Here is a 25,795-nt window from a genome sequence, read left to right on the forward strand (position 1 = left end):
GAACGGTTGTGTTTTAGCACGTCAAGACTGAAAAAAAGATTCGACTCTAAAATGATTTTGTAGCAAATAAAATCAAAGCTGTTTTATGTCCTGATTTCCGGTCGTTCGTTGTCAATCGCTACCGCAGGTGCACAGCGGTACATCTCACTATGGGAGCCTATAAGTTTCAGGTTTATCAAACTACAAAAAAATAAAATAAAATAAGTGTAGACATTTTAGTGATATTAGTTTCTATTATTAAGCACTAATAGCCCAGCTTTTGCAAAGCTTTGCTTCTGTTTTTTTTTTGGCCTTAAGCAGCCAAATAAGTAATCAAAAAGATTTAACTCTGACAAGTACATTTATATGCAAACTGTAAAACAATGACATGTTTTAGTTATCAGATTTATGAACTTTCCCAGTAGTTTTATTCTGAATATTTCCAAGGTTCAGACAGATTGGCAAGAGCATGTTCCTACTATTCATCGCAGTCATGGAACAACCTATAAAAATTCTTAAACTAAAACCCCATCAATTCATGAAGTTGGAATGCAGCTGCTTTTCTTGAGATCACTTTGTTTGAATTTCTGTCATTTCTGTTGTATTGCTTATTGCACATGTTTTACATAGTTTGGACTTCTGTGGTTGCTAACATCTTACAGAGATTTCTAATCTTGAAGGGACTTTGTGAAATAAAAAGCTACAAAAAAATAAGAAACAATACAATATGAAAAATATTCTGGACACATTTCTTTTGTCTGGTGAATTTTTATTAAAGACATCTGGTTTAATCTTCTTCTTCCTCCTCTTCCTCGTCCTGGTTGATCTGGAAGTAGCGCAGCTCGTAACTCTCCTTGGTGTTCGCCACAACCCGCAACCAGTCCCTGAGGTTGTTCTTTTTTAAATACTTCTTGGTGAGATATTTCAAGTACCTAAAAGACAGAAACACAATGCTGAATTTCAGTTCAATCCAATTCATAAGATAAACTCAATTCAACATTATTGTATTTATTGAAATCATGTTTTAACAGTATAACATCTGAATGAATCACAAAAGCAATTTATTGTCCTCATAGCTGGATCAATAAGTTTTGTTTTTCACTTCAGGTCATTTAGTTTACATCAAGGTTAGATGCAATATTCCTAATTGACTTCTTTCAGGTACAATGTATAGTGCTCCATTTAAGGATTGGTGCCACAGTCGCCCTCTGGTGGCAATGTTGTGAAAGCTTCGTGCATCTCGTTCCTTTTGAAAAAAGAAACGATACATACCTAAAAAGCAATTCTAACGTTTGTTTTAAGTAATTGTACATTAATACAAGTCTGACAGATGTCAAAACTTTCAGGTTTAACTGTAAAACCTCATAGTATTTATATGGAAGAATAGCTGGCTATAGCAAAGGTGCTTTTAAAAACTTGATGCCTATATTTTGTGCCAATTTAAAAAGCGCTTCTCAATGCGTGTTAACTGTGAAGATGTATTGAGTGGTTTACCATAAGCCACCACCCTCCCATAACCTGCTTGTTCCTCAGCTCGTTCTGAACACCAATAAAAAGCTGATTTGTACCAAACACAGTAAAGCAACAAATCTCATGCTCATTTTTAAAACATTTTTTTTAAAACCAAACAAAAGACCAATCCTTAAGTTATTTCCTGTCCTGTGGAACCAACCCCATGGTTCTGTCAACAGAGAAGACACCTCTTTTAGTCAAAGAATAGGCTAAAACTTTCCTTCTTTATATTTAAGTTTATATTTAAAGTGTAGTAGGATCTGCTGAGCTATTTCTGTAGTTATGGTTGAGGCTGATTGAAGACACTTACACCTTTTCTAACTCTGCTACTTTCTCCAACTACTTTCCACTGATGCTTCATCTGTAGTTCTTGTTGTCAATAACTTGGTTCTCTTTCTGTTTTTCTCTTCAAAGAAATTACACTCAGGGTAGTTATTCTGTTTAGCTGTGACACTTTTCTTGAGTGAAATCGGCTGAATTATTGCAATCAATAGCTTCATGTAGTTTTATATAGATGATAAACCTGTCTGTTTAACCTTGAGACAGGATGGAAGTTTGTTCCTGTTAAAGGAGAGTTCTCCTTTACACTGTTAAGATATGCATGCTCAGTATGAAGTAAAGTTAACATCAACGCAGTCCAGCAACCACCAGCTGCATTTCCTTTACAAAAGTGAGCAAAACCTGTCTATATTTGACTAACGTAAAAAAAAATAATAATAAAACACAAACTCACAATTGCAGTGCTTCCATTAAATGAAAAATGCAATTAAAAACACATGATTAAGTTTGTTCATGCAAAAAAAGTCATGAAAAAAGCGTTCCGAGCCTTCATCCTCCAAATACTTCCTGTCTTCTTCTTAGCAGTTTACATGTTGACCATGTGACTCATGTTATGTGAAAAATGTGTTTCCATTTCACTAAGCAATTAATCAAAAACATTTGCAACCATATACTAACTGCAAAAGACAAAGCCTTAGGCAAAGCATTCAACATGGCATATCTTTGGTGTTATAGACAACTATTTATCTACAGTTGTCAAATATATTATATCCTTCCACCACCCACCCAAATACAACAACCGTCAAGACTGATGGTAAAGCACCGCTGTGTTTGTGTGTTCACTTCAGCAGCACGACAGTGTTTTGATGCATTTTATACCTCTTTGAGAAGGGAACCTCTGAGTTCACGGCAATTTTACTCTTGCTCCTCTCAATGGAGACCACTCCTCCACCAAGGTTTCCAGCTTTGCCGTTCACCTTAATACGCTCCTGCAAGAACTGCTCCTGCATGCGATGAGGACAAAGGAAATAGAAAGGATTAGAAGTCAGTAGAAAATAAGCCTTTATGTGATATAAATAATAATAAAAAAATACATATTTTTTTTTCCTATTGCCCCTGAAAGGAGGTGTGTTTTTCCCTTCGGTGAAAACAGCAGTGTGTAGTAATATCACATTGGGTTTGGTCCAAATTAAGTTGGCATATACCATCCAGCACACAGGTGTTACAAACATGTTATTGGAGTGTAAATGAAGGTCCTCACAAAGTTGGCAGCATCCATGATCCCGTCCTCCACGGGATGAGTGCAGTCCAGAGTGAACTTCAGGGTCTGCTTCTTCCTCTTTCCACCCGGTTTCCTGGCCACCACCTTCTTCTACAATACAAACACAAACGCATATGTTTGTTTTAAACATATGTCGGCAAATGGTAAAGTGAAAGTTTTTTTGTTTTTTTTTCCTTTGGACACATTCTTATCGACTTGTTACGCTAACAACTGCTAACATTAGCTGTACCTCTCATTGCAACGTGCCTTCAAGTTTATACATTAATTAAAGGTAATAAAAAGACTCAAACAGACAAAAGGTATGCAGCATGTTAGTCCGACTACAAAGACATATATGGATTACAAAGAGAGTAAAAGACACGTTCTCTCTGTACACTTTTTACGGGACTATTACTCACTATTGGAGCCATGGCTGACACGCTGAGCTAAAAGGAAGGAGCTGCGGCTGCGCAGGAAGTAAAATACCTTCCTGATAAATCGATTGAATCACGTTATCTGAAGTTGATTAAGTAAACTTCTCACACGACAAAATAATGTTTTCAAATGAAATTGCAAGTTTCGAATTTGCTGCTGGCTCACATTTTTATTTGTCAACAAGATACAAGACTGTTTATTGTGTTTGAGTGCATTCTTTTGAATATAAGATAATATATGAGTAATAGAAGAAAGACAGCACGTTTTTATCTGATATTTTGTCAAACATTATTGATTTTGGAATCTACATTAGGTATATGCAGATTAGTGTGGTTGTGCTGATGTAATCTGGCTTTGTATAGCACATAAACCATTAAAATATGCTTCAGAAGAATTTTATACAAAAGAGAAAAGCAAAACTAAAACAATTTGTAAATTACATAATTTATAGTTACTGATAATGTAAAAAATTAAATAAAATAGTTTAGTCTCATTTCACTTCTCTGCAGCACGAGGTGCAATGTCAGAATAGCTTTGTAATCTGGACTCACAGACAGCAGCAAGAATATTAAATGTCCCTTGTGAACTTTGGCAACATTGGGGGGCTGGCACGAGGTGTGAGGTGTCAGCTGCCTGGTGGACAGACCCCATCAGCCGACTATTGAAGAGTTTCTGCATTGTTGCCATTCCTGCTGGGGGTAGCTGATAGCACCACTGAAAGGTAAGACAGTGGCTCTCTGTTCTTTCTGCAGACAAGCCTGCTACATTTACAGTAAGTCTTGTCTTGACGTTGTTGACAGTAAGTCTGGTGTTGTGTATATTTTATGTAGTTACCAAATCTCTGTTCACTTAACACATGGTTGAATGGTAAGACAAAAGAGTTCTGCATGTTTACTTGAACTAATTTCCAGCTTGTAGCATCTATGTGCTTGCTATGTCTGTCAGCTTAGCCTATCTTAAAATGACTGAAATATTTGGACTGTTATTAAACACCACGGCACATATATTTTATTTCAAGTGATGAAGTGATTTAAGCCGTCCTGTTCTCTTTGTCATTATTCACCTGTTCTGTCTTCAGATGGCAGGAGGGATATTTTCCAACGTGGGCAACCTGTTTGAGGTGGACTGTGCTAACGTCCACCCCCTGGTGTGTCACTTGTGCCATGAGCAGTACAAGTCCCCATGTTTACTGGACTGCTACCATATCTTCTGCGCCCGCTGCCTTCGAGGTCGGACCAATGACTGCCGCCTCAGCTGCCCCCTCTGTGGGTAAGAGATGAAACTTTGCAGTTGGTCGTGCTCAGTTTAGATTATGAGAATTGCACTGGATGCCTGATCCACAACGTGACATATGATGGTAAACCTTAAATAAAGTGAAAACATTGAATCCAAGGTGAAGAAGAGATGTTTTTGGTAGTCTATAGACACATTTCTTTGACATTACAACCTCTGACAAGTTGCATTGGACCTTAAATCAATAGGCTCATACCTATTGATTTAAGTTGTCTAGTTTTACCTTCAAGCATAAAGAGCCTCCCAACAAATTATTTTATTAATTAGAGACTATTGTGACCTAAATCATGTCCAGGGTTGGCTAGGTCAGAGTGGCTGAAGCAGCTGCAGGGTCACCCCGCTCTCTTATTTAGGTTTTGGCTCCAACACTGAAAGGGGCTAAAGTTCCATTAAGTCTGGTCACATAGCTAACAAAGCATACTGGTATTTGGCAGCAGTGCCATCAGCTTAGGATAATCAAAAGCAGTCACATGATACCACAGCAACCTGTTTCATTCCTTGTATAGGGACAAATTGTGGCACACAGTCACCTTCAGGTCAGTCGTATCCGTTTTCTCTGATAGAAGCGATTGTCAATATTAGATCAGACTGGCAAGATTGTTTTATATTGAAAAAAATGGGATCACAGTTCAAAATAGCATCTGAGCAAAAAACAATTTTAGTCTAAAAAAAATTAAACTTGTGAAAGTTTGACATCAAACACTTATTCAAATAGCCTTTCTGGGGAAACTGTAGATGGATAGATACACTTTTTTTCCCCACCTATGTGATGTTATATTCCAGGACAAAGCATTTCATTGTGGTGGATTTGTTGTTCGAGATGCTAATTGTTGAATTTTCACCTGTGTAGAATTAGTCAGCACAAGCCCAAGTAATATCAATAAAAGATACGTTTGTCCACAGAACGTAGAAGTATTAGTATGTTAGGAACAACAAGCCCACAGGCATCAAATCAGTGTGCGCTGTTGTTTGTTCTTAGAATACTGAATGCCAGCTTCTATTTTCATCTTTTTCCTGCCACAACAGCTGCTCACTCAAGAGTCATGTAATCTAGCAATTCACTCCTCTATTAGTGGAAGTCCAGTAATGAAAACGAGATAAAACATGTTCAGCAGAGTGTTGGGAACAATTGCACCAGTGTAACTGAATCAAAACCAAGCAGATTTTGGACTATTTCAATTTAATAAGAGTGGTTAATGTGGTGGAAAATAGATACATTAGCTGGTAAATCCAATTTTAACATGATGTTAGGTTCTTTGGTGCTTATTTAAATAATTTATAGAAATAACCCACACTTAAAAGTATTTAAACATAAAAAGCACATTCAGTGCTGGCTATCAGAAGCAAATATGTAAAAAAAATGAACATCCATCCATCCATTTTCTTGCACCCTTTTTCCCTCAGTGGGGTCGGGAGGGGTGCTGGTGCCCATCTCCAGCCAACGTTTCGGGCGAGAGGCAGGGTACACCCTGGACAGGTCGCCAGTCTGTCGCAGGGCAACACAGAGACACACAGGACACACAACGTAAACCTTTATATTAACCATAACTGTCTGCCAAACATGAACAGAGCCAGCATCACATCAATTTATGTAATGTTATTTAGATTAAGGCACACTCTGGGGTGCATAAAAAGATTAATTTGTCTCGCAGTGTGCGGTCTTCTGAAAGCTCAATCTTCTTTGAATTCACAGTAAAACAGCGCCATCTTCTGGAATGCCACAGGAATGCACAGCTTTGAGTTGGCATATCTTTATTAACCACAAGCATTTGTGTTTTTACAAATCAGATTTTCTTCACATGAACTCTTTAATTACTACACATTTCAACAACTTAGAATTGTTTAAGTTTAAGATAAGGCTTTTTGAAAGCAATAATTCACCCAGTTTTTAAAATAAAACATGAAAATGAGAGAAAATATGGATGCAATGTAACACTGGGTCTGTGCAGACATTTCCAATTATCAGTTCATTCCAGCATTGGAGTACAGTTCAGTTTTCTTCTTGATAATTTTCAGTCTTCATGTCGTTTAGGCCCAACTCTTCATTCTGATCGAATGTGCGAGTGTACTTCTCCACGGTCATCTCAGGGTCCTCCTCCGGAGCGTACACATTCTGCATGTAGCTGTTCCCAGCTGGATCGTCCAGGACGACGTGCACTTTCATTTCTCCTGCCAGGATCTTCTCTATCTTCTCCCCAAACTCCTTCAGCTTCTCCACCCGGTCAGTGGAGCTGCTGTCGCCACAGACGAAGGGGTTTTTGGAGACAGTCAGGTCCTTAATGTCTTGCAGCAGCCCCTCCAGCGTGGTGAACTTCCCACCCAGAGCTGCCATTCCCAGCTCAAACTCCAGCTCCGGGATGAGGACAGAGCAGGTCTCTGACTTGAGCACGTCTCTGGTCATGTCTGAAGCGTCAGTGACGTGCAGCGTGATCCTGGTGCCAAGCGGCTCCGTAGCTCCACCGGATTTGACCTCATTGGTCCGGTGGCCACAGCTGTCACAGTTGGTGGCCATGATGATGACCTCCTTGAAGTGAGGGATCTTGACCAGCTTCATGTTGGTGGAGGCTGGCGCGTTGCACTCCGGGCAGTTTGTGGGGAACACCAGGACTTCTCCTCTCATAGCGTCCAGGTCGTTCCCTGCAAGCTCCTCCACCTGGTCATCATCAGGCCGTATTCCCAGCTGCTCGTCCTGCTGGGCGGTCCTCTTGAACCGGGTCACTGTCAGAGCCTCGTCCTTTTGAGGCGCCAGAGGATTTTCCACAAAACTGTTCCCCGATGGATCCTCAATCACCAGCGTGAATTCGTGTTCAACATTTTTGAGCCTCTTCAGCTTCTGGATGAACTCCTCTATTTTCTCCGCCACCTGCGGTTCGGCAGCCCGTCTGGCGGGCTGGTCCTGCTCCAGCCCGGCTACCGCTCGGTCCAACAACCCCTCGATGGTAGAAAGCGAGCCTTTCTGGGTAAAAGGAGGTATTTCGAAATCCAGCTCAGGGATCCTGGTGATCGCACAGTCCGCCTTCACAACCTCCCGGTTCAAGTCCTGCTTTGTTTTGACGTTGAGCGTGTAACAGACCCCCTGGTCCTGGATTCGGCCCGCAGACTGGATCTCGGTGTTGGACCAGCTGCAGTGAGCGCAGCTGAAGGAGCTGACGATGATTTCTTTGAAGAAGGGGATTTTAGTGAGGAGCATGCGGGTCGTGCCGTTTTGGTAGCAGTTCATACACAAGCTCTCTATCTCGGTGGGCTGCCACTCTTCGTCGTCCGCACTAAGGTCCCTAAAAACGCTTCCACCGCGAACATTTTCCTCTGAAATAAGTGACATCTTAAACGCCGGATATAATCCTATCACAGTGAAAACTTGCACGCTGTCATTTACTGGTAGAAGATTTCACTTGCCAGAACTTTCTAGACGACACACCGTTGAGAACACGCTTGATTCGTTTGACACAAACCGACTTCCGGATTTTCTTATTCGGTGAACATCTCATTTCGGAAGTCTCTGCTGCCCCCACTAGTATTGTTTTGAAACTGCCCCACAATGAACAACTTCATTTTTTATTTTTTTGTAAAACTGACTCAACTTTATACATTTTCATCTTTATATGATTTTTATAGAGTATCCATTTTCTTTTCATTAATTTATTTTTCATATTAAAGAGAGCTTTCTTGCTTTTGACATACATTCCCTAAATTACTGTTTTTAATTTGACTTTTCAATTTTCAAATATATAAAAACTTCCAAAATGAATGGCAAAAGATGAATATAATGTCTGAATTGTCTTGAAGAACATTCATCCAATGAGAATTATTAGATTGTTTTACTCCACTGGTTTTGCATTCAAATTAACTGTGCTGTCAGAAAAACATTCAAAAATAAATCCTTATATACGCAAAATGAATAATGGAAGTAAATAATAACTTTCCAATGAAGTCTTTGCTTTCTCTAGATACCACTCAATGATTAAAGGAAATAATGCCCTCCCACCAGAGGATCGTCTGCTGAAGTTCCTTGTGGACAACAACGCAGATGTTGAGGAGACGGTGCTTTGTGCCAACTGTGACCAAGAAAGTAACAAAAAGGTGCAGCACTTTGTTTGCATCTTAAGACAAAAGCCACAAAAAATCAGTTTGCAGTTTTGTTGTAATTGAAAAAGTAGAACAACAATTTACTAGCTGTAAATTATTACAGCTAGTTCTTAGATGTTTTATTTGTAACATTTAGTCATGTTCTCATCATCAGATTTGAACTTTGATCTCTTAATATGAATAATTATTTGTCTCCATTTTTTCGCCTTCTTGTGTATATACAGGACACAGGGCTGATGTACTACTGTAACACTTGCAGCCAGCCACTTTGTACCACCTGCCGAGAGCTGACACACAAGGCCAGAATGTTTTCCCACCATGAGATTGTGTCGTTGGCCAAACGCACCAAAGCCAAACACAGAAAATGCTGTGAGTGCCACCTGTAATTTACTCCACAGTAATTATAGACTAACAAGCTAGAGAGCTGTGCACCCTCCTGGGCTCTGGATAGATTTCCTGCTCCATGTTAATCATATTCTCAGGCAAAATGGTTGGTTATTTTTTAAAGTGGCCCCAAGTTGTTGAAATGTGTTACAACAAACGCCTGTCAATGTAGGAGTAAATTAAGAGTTTTATTCACAAATAACATTTTTATTGAGAGCCCTGCAGTTTCTTAAAAATCTTGACCTTTGTCCATGCAGAAGTTAAAACATATTTCTCTCTGCAGCTCTCCATGAGGAGCCCTACATTCTTTTCTCAACAGAGAATAAATCAATGCTTTGCATCAAATGTTTCAGAGACATGCAAGTGTGAGTAAATTCATATTATGATTGTTATGGTTTTGTTCCTCTATTGTGAATTGGTGCAGGCAGTTTTGCTTTGTTTTGAACTGACTACCTTTTTGCAGGGAGAGTCGAACTCACTGCATTGACATTGAAACAGCTTATGCACAGGGGTGTGAGATGTTGGACCAGGCTGTGCTGGTGAGCAGCTCATGTCTGTCCTTTTTCAAATTTTATGACGCAGACAGCAACATGTTGTACTGTGAAATATACATCTTCCAACAGTGTGGAGCTGGTGTGTTTTCTAATTTTCATTAAGTTTTTTTTGTTTGTTTTATACAAGTGATTTTTATGAAGATTAGATTGCCTTCATTAGCTGTTCACAGTGATCTTGTCTTTTAACTACAGGTGGTGAAGGAGCTGCAGACCTCAACCGGAGAAGCAATCCATCTGCTGAGGGCAATGATCGGGGAAGTGTGTCTGAATGTGGAGGAAGAAGAAAGTGCAATCTGTAGTCTGTTCAACAGCTTGCAGGTCTATTTTTCTTTATATTGTTCCTCCCTTTATTGTTCTCCTCTTTGTTTTCGTGAAACTATCAATATAAACTCTACTATGTCTCTACTATATCTCCTGATCAATTATATTAATAATATCCTGGCATGCATATTTTGGGGGGTTTATGTGTTTATAGAAATCACAAAATATTTGTTTTAATATTGCACACTGAAATCAGCTGAGTTGGGGAAAAAACATAAACAAAAAATTATGACACAAAACTGTTTTGAAGCAGCTGAACAACTTGGTTTTGTAAATAAAACCACAAAAGATTAAATAACATGATAAATTGATGGAAGTTTTCAAGTAACTTTAGGAAAATTAATACCACGAATAATTCTATACTGTACATTTTCTCTTCTATATACATATTTTAAAGTATTATTTTGAAGTAATATGACTCGAGTTCGGTTTCTAGCTATGCTACCCTCTTGTTAAAAACAATATTTTTTTCACCATTGTTTTTTTAAGCTATGAAGTTTAGTGAACATCCTCTTTAAATACACATCCTACTTGAACCTTCCTATCATAATAACTACTCATGGTCCAAAGGTAATAAGAGGTAAAACTGCCCCCTCTTTTCAGATGTAAATCCTATTACAGTTTTTTCTCTGGACATAACCTGCACAGAGATTTCTCATCTTTCTTCAAAACACAAGATTCAAATATGGCCTCAATTTAGTCATTTACAGTTGCCATGTCCTCCATCTGGCTCCATTAGCGCTGCTTGGCCACTGGATGTCTCTATTATCTAAATGTTAGAAAACACAGCTTTTTTTTAAACAATCCAAGAGAGCAGGGAACCGCACTGTACAATTTAAGCCATTTCTTTTCACAATCTTGAGAATTTATTAGGTATTGCAGAGCTCAAGGCCATTTTCACATCATTGTGGGGATAATGGGAGGTTTTTTTTTCTCTTCTCATTTGACAGGAAAGGCTAGCAGAGAGGAAAAAGACTCTGCTGAAAGCAGCTCAGAGGTAAAATAAATATCTGTAAAGATGAGCATTGTCTAGATATATGTCTATTTTTTGCCACAATTGTGCATCACATTGTTATTGTATTACTCTGAGTTGAGTTGAATTTATGTTTTTTATTATAAACACTTTGTTGTAATGACTTCAAAGGTGATGAGTAGCACCTTGTTTTCCCCAGAATAATCTGCTCAGCATCAAACACGTTTTCCTGGATAATTTCCATGTTTAATAAGTGGAACGCTGAGTTAAAATCACTTCTGTAGAAATGTGCTGTAATTCCAAAAATAATATTTAAAACTTGTGCGACGATAATAACTGAAAGTGAAGCTACATGAAGAGCATTTTTACTTACAAAATGCAAAAGATTAATAAACCAACTGTGGCAGGAAACCTGAAGCAGCCTGCAGGCATTATAGTCTGTTTGTGTTTCCTCATTTCAGGCAATTTGGCAAAAATATTACCTACGTTGTGCCAGACAGCGTTAGGCAATACATTATGAAAACGTGACTTCTAAACTGCAATAAAGACTCACTTAAAGTTTGAATAAATGTTCTTTAAAGTTTAAATCTGACTGGTCCATTAGGTTAGATTACTTTTTAAGATATAATTGGATTTACTACTCAAACAAACTGATATCAGGTGATTTATGTATCCTGGCCATTCTTAAAAAAAACCTGCAAATGTCATCTCTAATGAGTGAATCCAAAGCATAATCTTAAAAGTAACACCACCAGGAATTTGCTGTTTATTGAAGGCCTTGTGGGTAAGTGTGTGCGACTGAATGAAAACAATTTTCAGATCCGGCAAAGTGCATCTCTGTCTAAATCCATCTCGTGCTCTCTCTATTGCCTGGAAACCATCCAGTGGTTTGTGTTCCCAGAAGGACGTTGAAGGCTATTTATGTCATGCTTTGTGTGTCTGCATCTGTGTGTTTGTTACAGGAGAAGACAGATAGATTAACTCCTGGAAATACTGAGTGTGTTGTTCGTGGTTGCACCTCCTGAGCTGAATCCTCTGTGTACTGTGGCATCCACAAGTTTAAAGGTGTTGTCTTACATACTTGTGTGTGTGGTGTGTGTCTGTAGTCAGCATGAGGAGAAGGAGAAAGCATTAAAGGAGCAACTGTCTCACCTCACTGCTCTACTTCCAACACTTCAGGTGAGGACAAGATCACAACTTCATACTAATGATGATGCCAAACATTTTACCACTATTGGAAAGACAACTCATCAATACAGAAATATGACACAAATCAGAATTTATTAAAAGTAAACAAACACTTGTTAGGCTGACTTTTAATAACTCAAACAAATAATGACTCTGCAAACCAGAGGTAGATGTCCAAGATATTATTTATGGATATGTTCTTTTTTTTTGCAATGGTCCTTTAATTTCTGTAGGCTTTAATACTTTTTGTTCCTTCTTCTGATGTTTGTAGGTCCATCTGGTCACCTGCTCAGCCTTTCTCAGCTCAGCCAACAAATATGAATTTCTGGATATGGGATATGTAAGTATGGTGATAAACAACTGAAGAGGTTATTATTGCACTTCATCAGAACAATGCAAAATGTAAAAATGTAGCAACACACCAATACAAGATATAATGAGCTATGTATAATTATGTAAAATTAAAAAATCATACAGGAAACAGAGAAGTTCAAAACAACAATGACTTGGAGAAACAGAGAACAGACTAATAAGAAAATAAGACACAAAGATAGATACAGTGCTTTGTTTTAATAAATGACCTTTGCTTTCTCAGCAAACAACTCTGAAAACAAAAAGTTAACAGTTTTTTGAAAGAAGTTTTATTGGCAAGAGAAAGGTTACAGTATTTGTTGGATTGAATTGGCTTTTAAATTGAGGCTGTCCATAACACCTCAGTGAGGTGAAGCAGGTCACTGAATCAAACCCGGATGTTCTTGCTTGCACAGCAACTCATGGAAAGGCTGAAGAGGATTGCGAAACTCCCTCATCGACTGCGGCCAGTGCAAAGCAGCAAAGTGAGTACAAGGCACTCATCTGGAGCTAAAATGCATTGAAAGTGCTGGCACACTGACTTTTTAAACAATTAGATATTTGCCTGCTTAATAATGCAGTTTGACCTTTTTTTCTTTTTAGCTCAGCACCGCTGAAATGCCAACCAACTAATATAAGGTGTAGATTTGTGTGTGCTAAATGTGTGTGCAAATTCAGGTTTGCAAACTTAAATTAGACATTTTTAAAATGGAGGCAGGTTTAAGCTGTGATCATGGTGAGGAGGACCAAAACACAAACAGCTGTAACTTATGCCAGCAATATGCATACATTTAGAGGAAGTCCATACATACAGATAATGAATTACAGCCAGCAGGGATAGCTGCACATCCTCAAAGACGATTTTCAAAGATGAAAGCATTTTGTAAAATGTAGATTGTGCGGGAAAATACTGACAGCTGAAATCCTGTGTTATGTGGCATATGTGCACACAGCCAGAGCGCTAAAAAGAAATCAAAGAACATTTTTTATAAACTGAGCAAAATTAACACAGCGTGATGGTCCAGAAGTGTTTCTTTTTTTAGTTTCATACATTTTAAATGTAACCAATGTTTTTTTTTTTTATCTGTCAAAGGGTTGCATTATTCCACACATTCTCAAAATCTAAGGTTTTGCTTACTGATTGAAAATCACCTTGTTGGTGGAATTCCACCTTTCAGATGTTGTTCTGAAAGTTTTGACCTCATCAGGCTGGAACCTGGAGTTATGAAAATGAAAAAGTTCAAGTGTTTTCTCATTCGACTTTTATCTGTGTTTGACTATGAAGCAAGGTCAACTGTGACTTTGTGCAAAAATAAAGCTTGCATCTGCTTGTAATTGGTGCAATCTGAGTTGTGAATCCAGTGCAAAAATAAAGCAAATGGTGCAATCAAAGCTGAAAGAAAAACAAAATTTGAGATTGAACAACACTTCCACGAACAAATTATGGAAAATATAGTAATTTTGTTTTGCCAAACTGAATTTCAAACTGTGAAAAACACAATGTTCCCTGTTATATTACACAAAAAATATGTGCCCTGAGCTGTGAGGTGTTGTTTTCTGTGAATATAGTTTAGAAACAACAGACATTGTTTCTAAATTATAGAATTTTATAAAACCTTTCATGCTTCCCACATTGCTCTACAATTGAAATACTGCCATTTCCTGTTATTATGTGCTCATTTTTGGTGTTTCCCTGTACATTTTTGGTGTGACGTATTTGTTGTGACTAACTTATTTTGACTTTGTGCTCGTTTAGATCAATACTGAGTATAGGAGTGAGTTTGCTCGTTGTCTGGAGCCTCTGCTGCAGCTGGTATCCCGCCGTCCTCCTTCTGTCGCTGGTTCCACAAGTGTCGTAACAAGGTAATATCTTCTCCCTTTAATCTCTTTGCAGTGTTTTCTTCTGCCAATTGTCTGCATAGCAGTTTGTGTCATTGGCACCCTTCGGGTTCTTTCGAGAAAGACAATAATCTGGGCAGAAAATTCACACATGTAAAGCTTCCAAGTTTACAATCCCCAAATGGTTTGCAAGTGCAGATGCAGCGGAAAGGAGGCGCCATGCTGAATCCCGCTATGCCAGTTATTTTGTCTGCCTCTCTGTAAGCTTTGTACTCTGATATGTTTACGTAATTCACCTTGTTAAATGGGGGGCCTTGATTGGGAGAGCATTCCCAAATTAGAAAGCTGTGGACTTGTTGTGACCAGACAACGTTCAGGTGATGAATGGATGTATGGTTGCACGTATAGATCATGGACGGAGATTGTTTAAAAAAAACATACTGATACTTTCCAGCTCACATGTTCATTTAAAAACATTTCTTGAAATCAAAAGCGGTTGTAACCTGTTCCTAGTTTTTGTGCCCATCACAGACAAACACAAATACTTTTTCCACATCAGTGTCTGTTAACTATTCACAGGTCCTTAAGCCTATCCTCTAATGCCAGCATACTGACAACGTTTCTTTCCAACATGTTTAACACCCCACAAGTGCAAGACCCAAACTTGACAGGGATTGGTGTCCGGCCGCCTGAGACTATTTTTATCATAATTTCACAGAACTGTCTAGGAATCAGCTGCAGGTTGGCACTCAGGAGCGGTTGGACTTGGACTGTTGATGTCACAGCTTTAACACAGGAAAGGTTTTAAATTGGCGTCACCGCTGTGAGGACATAGTCTGGGTGTGTGGGGGATGACTTGTGTGACAGTGAGAGGAGGACATATGTTTTAAAGAGGTCTGACTGCATTAGTTCCGGACAGGGAAACCGGAGGCAGAGGAGCCTAATGGATTGGAGGTAAATGCTTGTTTATTTGATCACTTTTTGATTATTTGAACTAATGATGTGCATGACAAGCGACACATACACGAGCTTTAAACATCTCCTCAATACGCATTTGGCAAGATGATAGTTAAAGAATGAAGCAGAGATTTGTTTGAGTTTGTTTTGAGCACATAATTTCATCATAGATCAAATCTTTCCTTTCCACTCACCACTTTTTTGATTAACTTGCAAATGTAATGAATAGATGATATAATTGACAGGTGAAAGGGGGGATGGATTTTCCTTAGTATGTGGCAGTTTAACTACTACACCGCAGCCTTCTCCCTTCTCATAAATACTTTTTTGAAGGGTTTTGCCTCTGTCCTTTATGCATTTAAAATTCACATCTTAAAGCTTCTTCCCCACAGATGGCATTGCTTGATGCGAACCAGGCAGGGGCTGATAATGGAAAGCCTGCTTGCTGACTGTATTTTTGTCATAATTTCCCTCTAAAGATCAGTGAAGTGCTGCAAGCTGGTTCATTTTAGTAACTGATGTCGCTTTACTGCTGTTATAATTTTCATCTGTAATAAAACTCCCCTGTTGATATTAAAAATAAAACAGAAGCACTTACGTCCAGCTACTGCAGATCTGCTTCTTTCAACGTTAATAGTCACTGTGACAGTGTTGAAGCCAGACCTGAGTTTGTCATTCTTATAGCTGTAAGTTGTTTGGAATCAGGGTGATATTGACTTTTTATTACAAAATTGCAATATTGCAAACCTGTTTATGAAAATGAGATGCCAACTATTGCTTGCATTTTGATGATCTGCTACACATAAATGTTTAGAAGATTGTGAGGAAATGGCCAGCAAGTCAGATGACATGGAGCCTAAGAAAACTACTATGTTTTCACTTCAGATCTTAGAATCTGTATAGCCGGCTATGTACTCTGGTCTCTGTGTTTCTGGTGAAAGCAGTAGTGATACTGCATATTTAGCACCAGGTAGCTGTTTCATTTGTTTTAGTTTTGCTGTACTTTAATATACTTTTTTACCCTCCATTTGGACTGTATGATTTTTTTTTTTAGAATTGTAGATTTACAGTTTTTTGAAGGGTGTACTTGGATTCTCAAGATCTTAAATTATGTTACTGGCCTAACACCACAATCTTACAAATATTAGTATAACTAGTATTTGTTATACTAACATAACAAATACTAGTTTTTGTTAACCTAACAAAGTTAGGTTACCTTTCAACCTAACTTAAAAAAGCTGCCTATCGAGACAAGACTGAAAATGTAAAAATGTAACAAAGCTTTGTGACTTATTGACTGAGCAAGATGATATGATATTGCTTCCCTGATGTTGACAGAATGAGAGAGGCTTGATATCATAGATCAAATTGCACTTATATTTAAATAAGAGGTGCTCAGTTGCACATTACAGGACAAAATAAATGTTTCAATGAGAAGCAAGGGCCTGTACTGGGTGTTATGTGCTCTCTGCAGGCTCCAGTCCCCTCTCTCGTTACCCTGCCACTCTCCGTCTCTCGGTGAGATGCCGGTGGGCTCGGTGTTTGGGCGAAAGCTGACATCTCACAGGAATATTTGCACTAAGGTCCTCCTGGCTGAGGGCAGGGAAACCCCCTTCACTGACCACTGCCGCAACTACGAGAATGCCTACCGGGTGAGTGAAGAGTGTGAACGCAAATCTCAAAAGAAAATAAACTAAAGCTGGTTTAAAAATATGTCCTGCTTCAGGACCTGGTCAACTTACACCAAGATTGCACCATGAATTCTGCTCTAATCCCAAAAATCTTGCAAGAAAATATCCATCTATCAGTTTACAGCTTTAAGCTGCAGTAAGTTTGACTTGTACAGCAGAACAGTGATCAGAAGCATACCGGCAAATCCACCTCTGAATGGACTGAAAACAACAAAAAGAAGATTTTAGAGTTCAAACGTTCATTCGGAGGGAAATTTTGTTTCCAAAAGAAAGTTCAGTTCCCCTTAAAACGAAGGTGAATTACTCACATTTAGAGAACGTGATCAAAAAACTAGCAAATTGCATTCTGGATATTAAAATGTCACCTGGGTTGAATCAGATTCCTTTTAATAAAACAAGATATTGTTTCCATGTATGTTTCTAAGTAAGGAATTGTGTGTTTATGATTTCTTATTCTTAGACTAAAGTAACATTCTGAAGATTAATTCTCAGTTTGTTTTCCAGAAGCCAATTCTGTATTGTGAAACAAGAAATTTAAGCATAACGTCTCTTAAGAATGTCCTGTTCTGTAAGTAAATTCAATATTCAGACAATGTTGTCAGCAGTGTTGTCAAAGACTTGTGTCACAAGCAAAGAGGAAAATGTTTTGATTGTGACAGCTCTTATTGTGGTCTGAGAACTCATTTAATTAAAATTATTAGGAAAATGCAACACTGCACTTCATTTCCAAAATACTTTAGTTATCTTAAAAGGAAGCTAAATGAACACATTAACCAAAAATGTTGACTTTTTAAAAGAAAATCTGGGATCAAATGGGAGTCGATATAAAATCAGCAACTTTAATTCCTTAAGATTTACCTTAAACTTTTGAAACAGTAACTAAGTTTTCATATTCAGATGCACCAAAGCAGAAAGATTTACATTCATCGTGTTGAGGAATGTTTTGTTCCTGTGTCTGTGCTTCTAGACTCTGCAGACAGAGATTCAGAATCTGAAGGACCAGGTCCAGGAGATGCACAGAGACCTGACCAAACACCATTCCATCATCAACACAGATAAAATGGGAGAGATCTTGGACAGATCCCTGAATATTGACAATCAGATTTCTACTCAGTACTCCACCGTGGAAACCATGAGAGTTATGTTTGAAGAGGTGAGTATGGAAAGACCGCAGCTTTAATGGAGTTTGAACTTTGTGCTTATGGCACTGACATTTCAAAAATGTTAAATGCACACACTTTGCTGAATTTTTTTTGGAGTCCCGGAAATAATATGTAAGATTTTTTTAATTTTAAATTATATTGTAAGGGAGCCCACACAACAGAAACATAAAAAAGATTCCCTTTTGCACGGGCTCTATCTATTTAATGAATAATAAAACTGAATAATGACGCTGAAAAAATATTATATTGTCAGAACTCCTGTTTCTGTAAAAAAAAAAAAAAAAAAAAAAAAAGTTTTGTTAAATAAATTGTTTAAATTGACAATAAAATCAATTGTTAAATACCAGATTCCAGGCATGGAATCTGGTATTCCATGCAGTAATAAACTTTTAGATTATTACTGCAAAGTTGTGTAAATTATTTCTATTTAAAATATAAACGGTAGAACTTTTATTTGACTTTAATGTGTTTCTTTCCTTCATTATATTTGCCAAGCATGCCAGTTGCTTCCAACACACAATGAATCCATTAATGTAAATTTGTCCTTTTCTTCACAGATCTGGGATGAAACTTTGCAGATGGTGAATAACGAGCAGGAGATCTATGAAGGTTTTTGTCCAGCAGTGACAACACAAATTCATATTTGTCCCTAATTACTTCTCTTTCTTTTGTTGTGTAAAACCTGCCTTAATTCTTCTCTGAACTGCAGCTCAGCTTCATGACCTGATGCAGCTGAAACATGAGAATTCTTACTTAACCACGATCGCCAGACAGATCAGCCCTTACATCCTGTCAATCGCTAAAGTCAAAGAGAGGCTTGAGCCCAGGTGCGGTAAACGTTGTTACTATGCTCATTATGTCACCATGACTGGATGTTTTTACCAGCATTTATTTTGCTGGAAAAAAAGTAGATAAATAATGTCAGTTAGTTACTTTATATATTTACTTTATCTCTAATTTTTGCGTTGCACTGGCAAGTGTCTGCTTCTGGTTTATAGTAAAACCAACAAATTATGTTTGTTTCTGCATGTTGCATTGATTTAAGCTTTCAACAGTCTTAGTTTATTTTACAGTGAGGTGTAGAATAAATGACCTGTTGTTCTAATAGGGCTGTGTAATAATATCGATTTTGCGATATATATCAATATTTTCTTTCCTAGAAAAAAATCAATATTCATCCGTAAGTATCGTAACATCCAACTGTCACCTTGCTCACTCACTGCTTGCTTCGCCGGGAGAGTGATTAGGTCATCAGGCTTAGAGTGATTCCTTCAGATGTTAAGTGTCAAGGTTAAAAAGGTATCAAACTACTCAGAGCAGGGTACTTGGTGCACTTTATTTACTTTACAAATGCATGTAAGCTACAGTTTGTACTGTTTCAATTAAAAGAAACATGTTTTCTCACCACTTCTTTGATTCATTTTGTCCAGCTGTCGACTTTAAGTCTGTGTTCATGTCCAACCAGAGCCAGTTATTATGTAGTTGGTTCTTTTAATCAGTTTTCAGTTAAATTAATCCAATCCAACTCTGTAACAGTCACAAAATGTCCCCAAAATCACTCTGTCCCTCTAAAATCTTTCAGAAAATCGCAAAAGTGTATTGAATTATATCGTTTGCTGAATATCGCAATATATATTGTATCGTGAGCAGAATATCATGTTTTGTATCGCATTGTGAGATTATTGTATCACTACAGCCCTATATGCACTAATGGCTTGTATAAATGTATTGATTCATTTTTAGGTTTCAGGAGCCTAAGGAGCATCTTGACGATCGCACCGAAACGATGCTGAAAATCTATGAGGACAGCACAGTGCCAAAGGACAGTCAAGACAGGTTCTGACCTAAACTTGTTGGAGATGAAGTTTTTCAATTCGTAAATAAAATTCATTGAGGCAAAAAATGTTCTACTTTGTAAAGTGATTTCCTTCAAATAAAAAGATAAAGCAGATGTATTGAAAGAAAAGTTAGCCATTTTTTGGGATTATTTGAACCAATTATTTGGACTGGACTTGTTTTATTTTTATATTTGGCATTTATCTTTGAAATGATTATTTAAAATATGGATTATTGAGAATATTCTGCATGTTTGGATTTTAAGTAATTATTTATATGTTGTTGTTTTTTTTGTCGTCAGCGACAACCAGAGTTATGTCACAGATCAAGACAGAAACAAGAACAGCCGCAACCTGATGCTGGAGCCAGCGGAGATTTCTGTGAAGAGCAGTCGAGCCAGCAGGCAGCGGGGCCCTGTGGAGACGTCCAGCAAAAATGACATTCCTTCGTAAACACCATGTCATTTCTTTTCTGAACCGGGTCCCTTCTCCAGTGGAACAGCATGCCTTAATTCAGCCATAACAAGCCCAGGATGGTATATGATGTCCTCGCCTGCTGACATATAGTGCACAGTACATGACATTTTCTCTGCAGCGAGCTGTCAACAGCTCCAAGGTGAGCTCTCGGATTGACACTAACTGGATGTACGTGAAGGCCGGAAACTCACAGTTGTTTGAGTCCAATGTTGACAATCTTCTTTGTTCATAGAGAGCAAAGATGACAGCACTGCAGAAAATTACTTTATTTAGATTAATGAGCCACCTTATTGAAAGAGAGAGAGACTAAAATCTGACCTCTCAGGATTAGTTTTTCATGTTGTGTTTCTAAACTGTTAATGTGAAGTGTAGAGTTGTATGGGTTTGCTTTTTGCACAATGTATTCATTGCATAAGTCACTTTTATGATGGGTTGTGGTGAGTCAGGGATGACAGGTCAGTTTAATTTCCTCATACCGTTGGAAAACCTGTGACTGCACATTATTGCAAATGAAGTTGTATGTTGATTGTGGCATATTAGACACGTCATTTGAATCATGCCCTGCGTCCTATAAAATAAAGCAATGTGTTGACACTTTTTGGCATGCAGTTGCTACAAGGAAAAGGTTAATAGTGCGACTGAAAACGTTACACACAGATGGAACAAGATTCTTTACCAGTTTTATTTCCCCCCCCCCCCACATCATTTTTACCTTCTATCATCCTGCTGATCAAGATAACACAATATTCTGTGTGAAATCTATTTGATCTCCCTCTCAAGTGTTTCACACATCTTGGTGTTCGGATGATTCATCAGCAGTCTTAAATAAAATGTAGCCCCACTTCACTGTGCATGTTTTAGATTTCTGCTTGCTCAACACAACTGGATTCAAATGATGCATCTTTAAAAGCTACTGCAGAACTAGCACTGTTTTCAAACTCACACGTCAAACACTATATTTTGCAATATGCTATATAGTGAGCTCTCTTTTTGTTCCGGTGTCTAAAATCTCAACTTTGACATCTTACCAACTTTATAGTGTGCCAGACATTTGCTTTATAGTCCAGCAATTGTTGCGTTCAGTGGTTTTCGATCCATTAATCAATTGTTTTCCACAGATAACCGCAACAAATCTAGGAGCGAACCCCAGACATCCCTCTCCTCCATGACATCATCTCCCGGGGTGATCCCAGGGCGTTCCTAAACTACAGAACCTCCAGCTTGACAGTGCTAATTTGGTTCCATGTCAAATGACTTCTATGCCAATTTGACCCTGATTTCAGCCCTGTATATTGCCAGATAGTCACAAACAAACAAACATGCTAAAATCATTTAAAGGTTTTTGAAAATTAAAGAGATAATAATAAATTGACCAAATTATCTTATCTCCATTCTAATTTCCGGAAACAACAATTTCCCACCTTGTTCCACCAATTGTGGTGTGTATATATATATAGCAGCATTTGCACTGCTAATAGATCTGCAACTTAGCACAAAACAATAATTCAAGGTGAAATTTCTTCACAGCTGCCAGGGGCACAGAAAGCTAGGGTGGCCCCTATTCTCGGTGCAGGTATGTATGGATAATAATGAGGAAGTAGACTGATGGCCTCAGCAAACAGAAGGAGAAGGCTATTTACATTGCACAGCCAGCGTAAAAGTGGGCTTGTTCACTTCCCTGGAAATATTGGGGTCATACTGGCCTTAAGGAATGGCAGTGCTCTGCAGAGGAGTCAGAGGTGCAGATTCATTAAAAATACATTTGTGACAGCGGAGTAACAAATGGCTGTGCTTGTGCTCTGGTCCTTTACTCTCTCCCCACGGTCATTCATCATGTGCACTCATCGAACTACCAGCCTCATGTTGGCGGTTCATTATTCTCCCCTTCTCTAAGTCTCTGCTTCCTCACCCACTGTGTGCAGGGGCGGAAACAAAAACCATGAAAGCTGTTTCAGTCCTCAGAAAGATTTATTTTGAAAGGCATTTTCAGTGCATGGCTCTCATTTTTGTAACAGCTGGACAAAAACTGCCCAATTCTCTTTGAAAAACAGATAGTGGAAGAGACGCTGCCCGGCCATCGTGACGAGAAAGAAAAAGAAAAAAGAAACAAAAGTAGTAGAGAATAATAAGAATATGAGGGGGAAATAAAAGTTTAATGAGCTGCATGCAAAAAATGGGTCACTGAAAGCATAAAAGTAAAGCTGTGAAAGGAATACAATTAAAATAAATACAGCAAATTAAGAAAAAACTGCAACTGTTATATAATTATAATGGCAATATAAATATGCTGAATACAGAACTCTAATTACCCTTAAGCTTTTCTGGCTGGTGATAGATGTATTTTTAGATCTTTTTATATTTTTATCAGTTAAATGAATCTTTTATATACTATAAAATAATAAGATCCATTCCAGAAAGGGTTGTTCTGGGTTCTGAATCGCATTTATTAAACCTGTGTTTCGTGTTTTGTGGGTCGTTTAAAAAGGCAGTGAATTCAGTGGTAACATCTCACAGTACAAACAGTATGATGTCTTTAAAAATCAGTTTGCATAAATTGTTAAATTAAGAGAAAACATCCAGTTCCCTACCGGTGTAATAAAACTGTTTTCTCAGCAGAAGCTTGTTTTCCTGCATGGGGCCAGGTAACTTCCTACTGGCTCTTTTCTCAGTCCAAAATTAAAAAGCGAGGCCAATACATTCATGAGTTGTTGGTACATTTTCAAAGAGCGATTTCTTGTTTGTGTGTTAAAATAAAAATCACTGGCCAATTCATTAGGCACACCTCTTTAGCTTCCGGTTGGACCCTCTTTTCCCAATTGCCTAAAATCTTTGCGATTTAAATTCGACAAGGTGTTGGAAACATTTCTCAGAGATGTTTGTCCATGATAGTGTCACAGTTGAAGCTGTTGTTTTTGCTACATGTCCATCATATCCAACAGGGACTCTGAGATGAGCCTGGAAACCAATACAGTACAATAATCTCAGAGTTGTGTTCAAGAAACTAGTTTGAGATGCTCCAATGGTTCGTGTTATTCAAGTTTGTGCATTTTTTAATAAGAATTAAAAGCTAGCTTTTGTCAGAAGTAGCTGGTTGAATTAACAATACACAACATCTGTTAGAGTTTACAGGTCTTACACAGCTAAATTTGTAATGTAATGACACCAGGGTCTTCAAATTCAAGTTATACACAAAAATTCAAGTTTTGTGTTGAGAAAATTTAACTATTCAGAAGAACTGATAGCCCACTAATTCATATTTTAAGCAGTCTTCTCTCTGCCTCAACTAAAAAAGAGAAGCTCTGATAGACTATAAGTCTGTTTCTTTGTGTTTACTTTGTTTCTTCTTGTTTGCTAACAAATAAAACCAATCTGTTCCTTCCAAATAGTGGGGGAGCTGTTGACCTCCGTCTCCACTGGAAATTGAAGACTGAAGAGTTAGTTGGAATCAATTTCGATGCCATTATTGCTGATGGCAGATGACCAAGGGTCTGGTGTGAAAAAGGTCAAGGTTGGATGTGTCCTCTTTGGGAAATCAAGACGCTTGAGGCATAAAAATGTCATCAACGAATCAATTTCACATATGAAAATTTTTTCCACCCATCGTTGGAAGTTCCAAGCATGACTGCTTCTTGTAATAAATCATGCAACCGAAGACACTTCATCACTCGCTGGATCAAAATCTTACAATCTGCCCGAAATATTCTTCTTTGTTTGACCTTGAAACAATTTTCAAACATTTAAAAAGAAAAATGACAGCCATGTTGTATAAACCCCGGAGCTGCTCTTAGTGTCGCATTTTCACAATCATCATTTCTGGCTACACTTTCAAATATTTCTAAAAATCTTTTGTCATATTTGGATTCATGAGGCGCATGAATCTATTTATAATATTTAAATATGCAGCAGTATCTTGGGAGCTTCATGCTTTACTTTTTTTTCTTCAAGTTCTTGTTATTTTAGAATCAAAAACAGCAGCAGATAAAACTGCTGACGGGACAATGGGGTCCATAAATTGTGAATTAGACTGAGATTCTGATTGTTGTTCTGATCAGTTTGAAAATAATAAAGCAGAAGAATATGACAAGCAACTTGGGGAAAACTGTCTATAAGGTGAACAATTATTTACTATTATTTTAAATAGTAAAATAATTGTGGTTCATATCCACCACATATGAACCGCTTGGTTCATATGTGGTGGATTTTCTTTGCGAACACCGAAAATATAATGAAATTTAGGGCTAAATTAAAATTACATTAGCAGAAGCACTTATGAATATGTGTCCTAGTTGTGTGTAGAAAGTTGGCACACCTGAAGCCAACTCCATCATTCTCTCAACCCTCTCCAGAGATCATCATCGCTAATGCAATAACAAAGCTGACAAATTGAGTTCCTATTGCTGCACTGAGTGAACGTGTCCTTGACTCAGAGGAATCACAGGTGTGAGCCTGAGGAGGTGTCAGAGCTGTGCACATATGCATGCATGCTCAGGAGAGGCAGCCCAGCAGCTCCTTATTAATCAACAGCTTGTTGAGCTGCCGCCTGTACCTTCCCTCCCCCCCGTTCCCTCACTGCTCCTGTCCACCTTCAACCGCCGCCTTCTCTCTTCGGCGCCGCTTCAGAGCCACGGCATCGATCTTTACACAAATGAGTCATTAACATTCGCTGCCTATTAATTACACAATGGAAAAGAGAGGAACTCAAATGGCCTCCTGCATTTTGGTTGTTTCAAGAGAAAGATGGTAGTAATTGTTTTACAGGTAATTGTAATCGTGGAGCTTCTGATGGCATCAGATTAAACAACCAGTAAAAGCTGTGCCGTCAACCGTTATATTTATTGATGCTTGTAGAATATTCTGGCTATGATGGGAATATTAATTACATCTTGATAATATAATGAAAAATTTATGTTTTTCAATAACCTAGTTTCACCTCACCTGATTCAAAGCACAAAACCTATGGACTACAGTGAAGAGGAACATAACAGATACCAGAGTCAATTTTAGATGAAAACTGAAGGCTGTTATTAAAGCAACTAAGCTAAACAAGAGTAAACTCCTGTTTTTCTTTTGCACATTTTTGACATCTGAGGAAGTTTTGTAGCTTTACTCTTACGCAGGCGAGTTAGTAAGTGTAAAACAGAAGAAGAGCAAAGAGTGTGTTTGTTACTTATAGAGCTGTTGAGGACTGGCACTCAATACTTTGTCCTCCATTCATGC

The 25,795-nt window shown here is 38.1% G+C and overlaps 3 protein-coding genes across 4 annotated transcripts; 1 reads left to right on the forward strand and 2 right to left on the reverse strand.

Moving 5' to 3' along the window:
- Nucleotides 1-727: 727 nt before the first annotated feature.
- On the reverse strand, nt 728-3,538 carry rpl22 (ribosomal protein L22). The gene is made up of 4 exons (XM_008403318.3): nt 3,451-3,538; nt 3,032-3,142; nt 2,650-2,774; nt 728-911 (listed from the first exon to the last, which is right to left on the reverse strand). The coding sequence occupies exons 1-4, from the start codon at nt 3,460-3,462 to the stop codon at nt 767-769; spliced, it is 393 nt and encodes a 130-aa protein (XP_008401540.1). The 5' UTR covers nt 3,463-3,538; the 3' UTR covers nt 728-766.
- Nucleotides 3,464-21,420, forward strand: rnf207a (ring finger protein 207a). Of its 2 annotated transcripts, XM_081606926.1 has the most exons (19): nt 3,464-4,238; nt 4,545-4,735; nt 8,707-8,839; nt 9,070-9,214; nt 9,513-9,594; nt 9,693-9,768; nt 9,976-10,101; nt 11,055-11,101; nt 12,184-12,256; nt 12,537-12,605; nt 13,033-13,101; nt 14,373-14,479; nt 15,365-15,409; nt 16,887-17,064; nt 18,071-18,256; nt 18,824-18,875; nt 18,976-19,093; nt 20,010-20,102; nt 20,404-21,420. In XM_081606926.1, the coding sequence occupies exons 2-19, from the start codon at nt 4,545-4,547 to the stop codon at nt 20,552-20,554; spliced, it is 1,941 nt and encodes a 646-aa protein (XP_081463052.1). In that variant the 5' UTR covers nt 3,464-4,238; the 3' UTR covers nt 20,555-21,420. The 2 variants fall into 2 exon arrangements, with proteins under 2 accessions (XP_081463052.1, XP_081463051.1); XM_081606925.1 differs by lacking the exon at nt 15,365-15,409 and having other exon boundaries at nt 3,879-4,238.
- On the reverse strand, nt 6,495-8,249 carry zpr1 (ZPR1 zinc finger). The gene has a single exon (XM_008409121.3). It carries the CDS (start codon nt 8,079-8,081, stop codon nt 6,750-6,752), a length of 1,332 nt encoding a protein of 443 aa, XP_008407343.2. The 5' UTR covers nt 8,082-8,249; the 3' UTR covers nt 6,495-6,749.
- Nucleotides 21,421-25,795: the final 4,375 nt, after the last annotated feature.

The sequence above is a fragment of the Poecilia reticulata genome, chromosome 5 (assembly GCF_904066995.2).
Source record: "Poecilia reticulata chromosome 5, P_reticulata-male-v2, whole genome shotgun sequence".
NCBI lineage: Eukaryota > Metazoa > Chordata > Actinopteri > Cyprinodontiformes > Poeciliidae > Poecilia > Poecilia reticulata.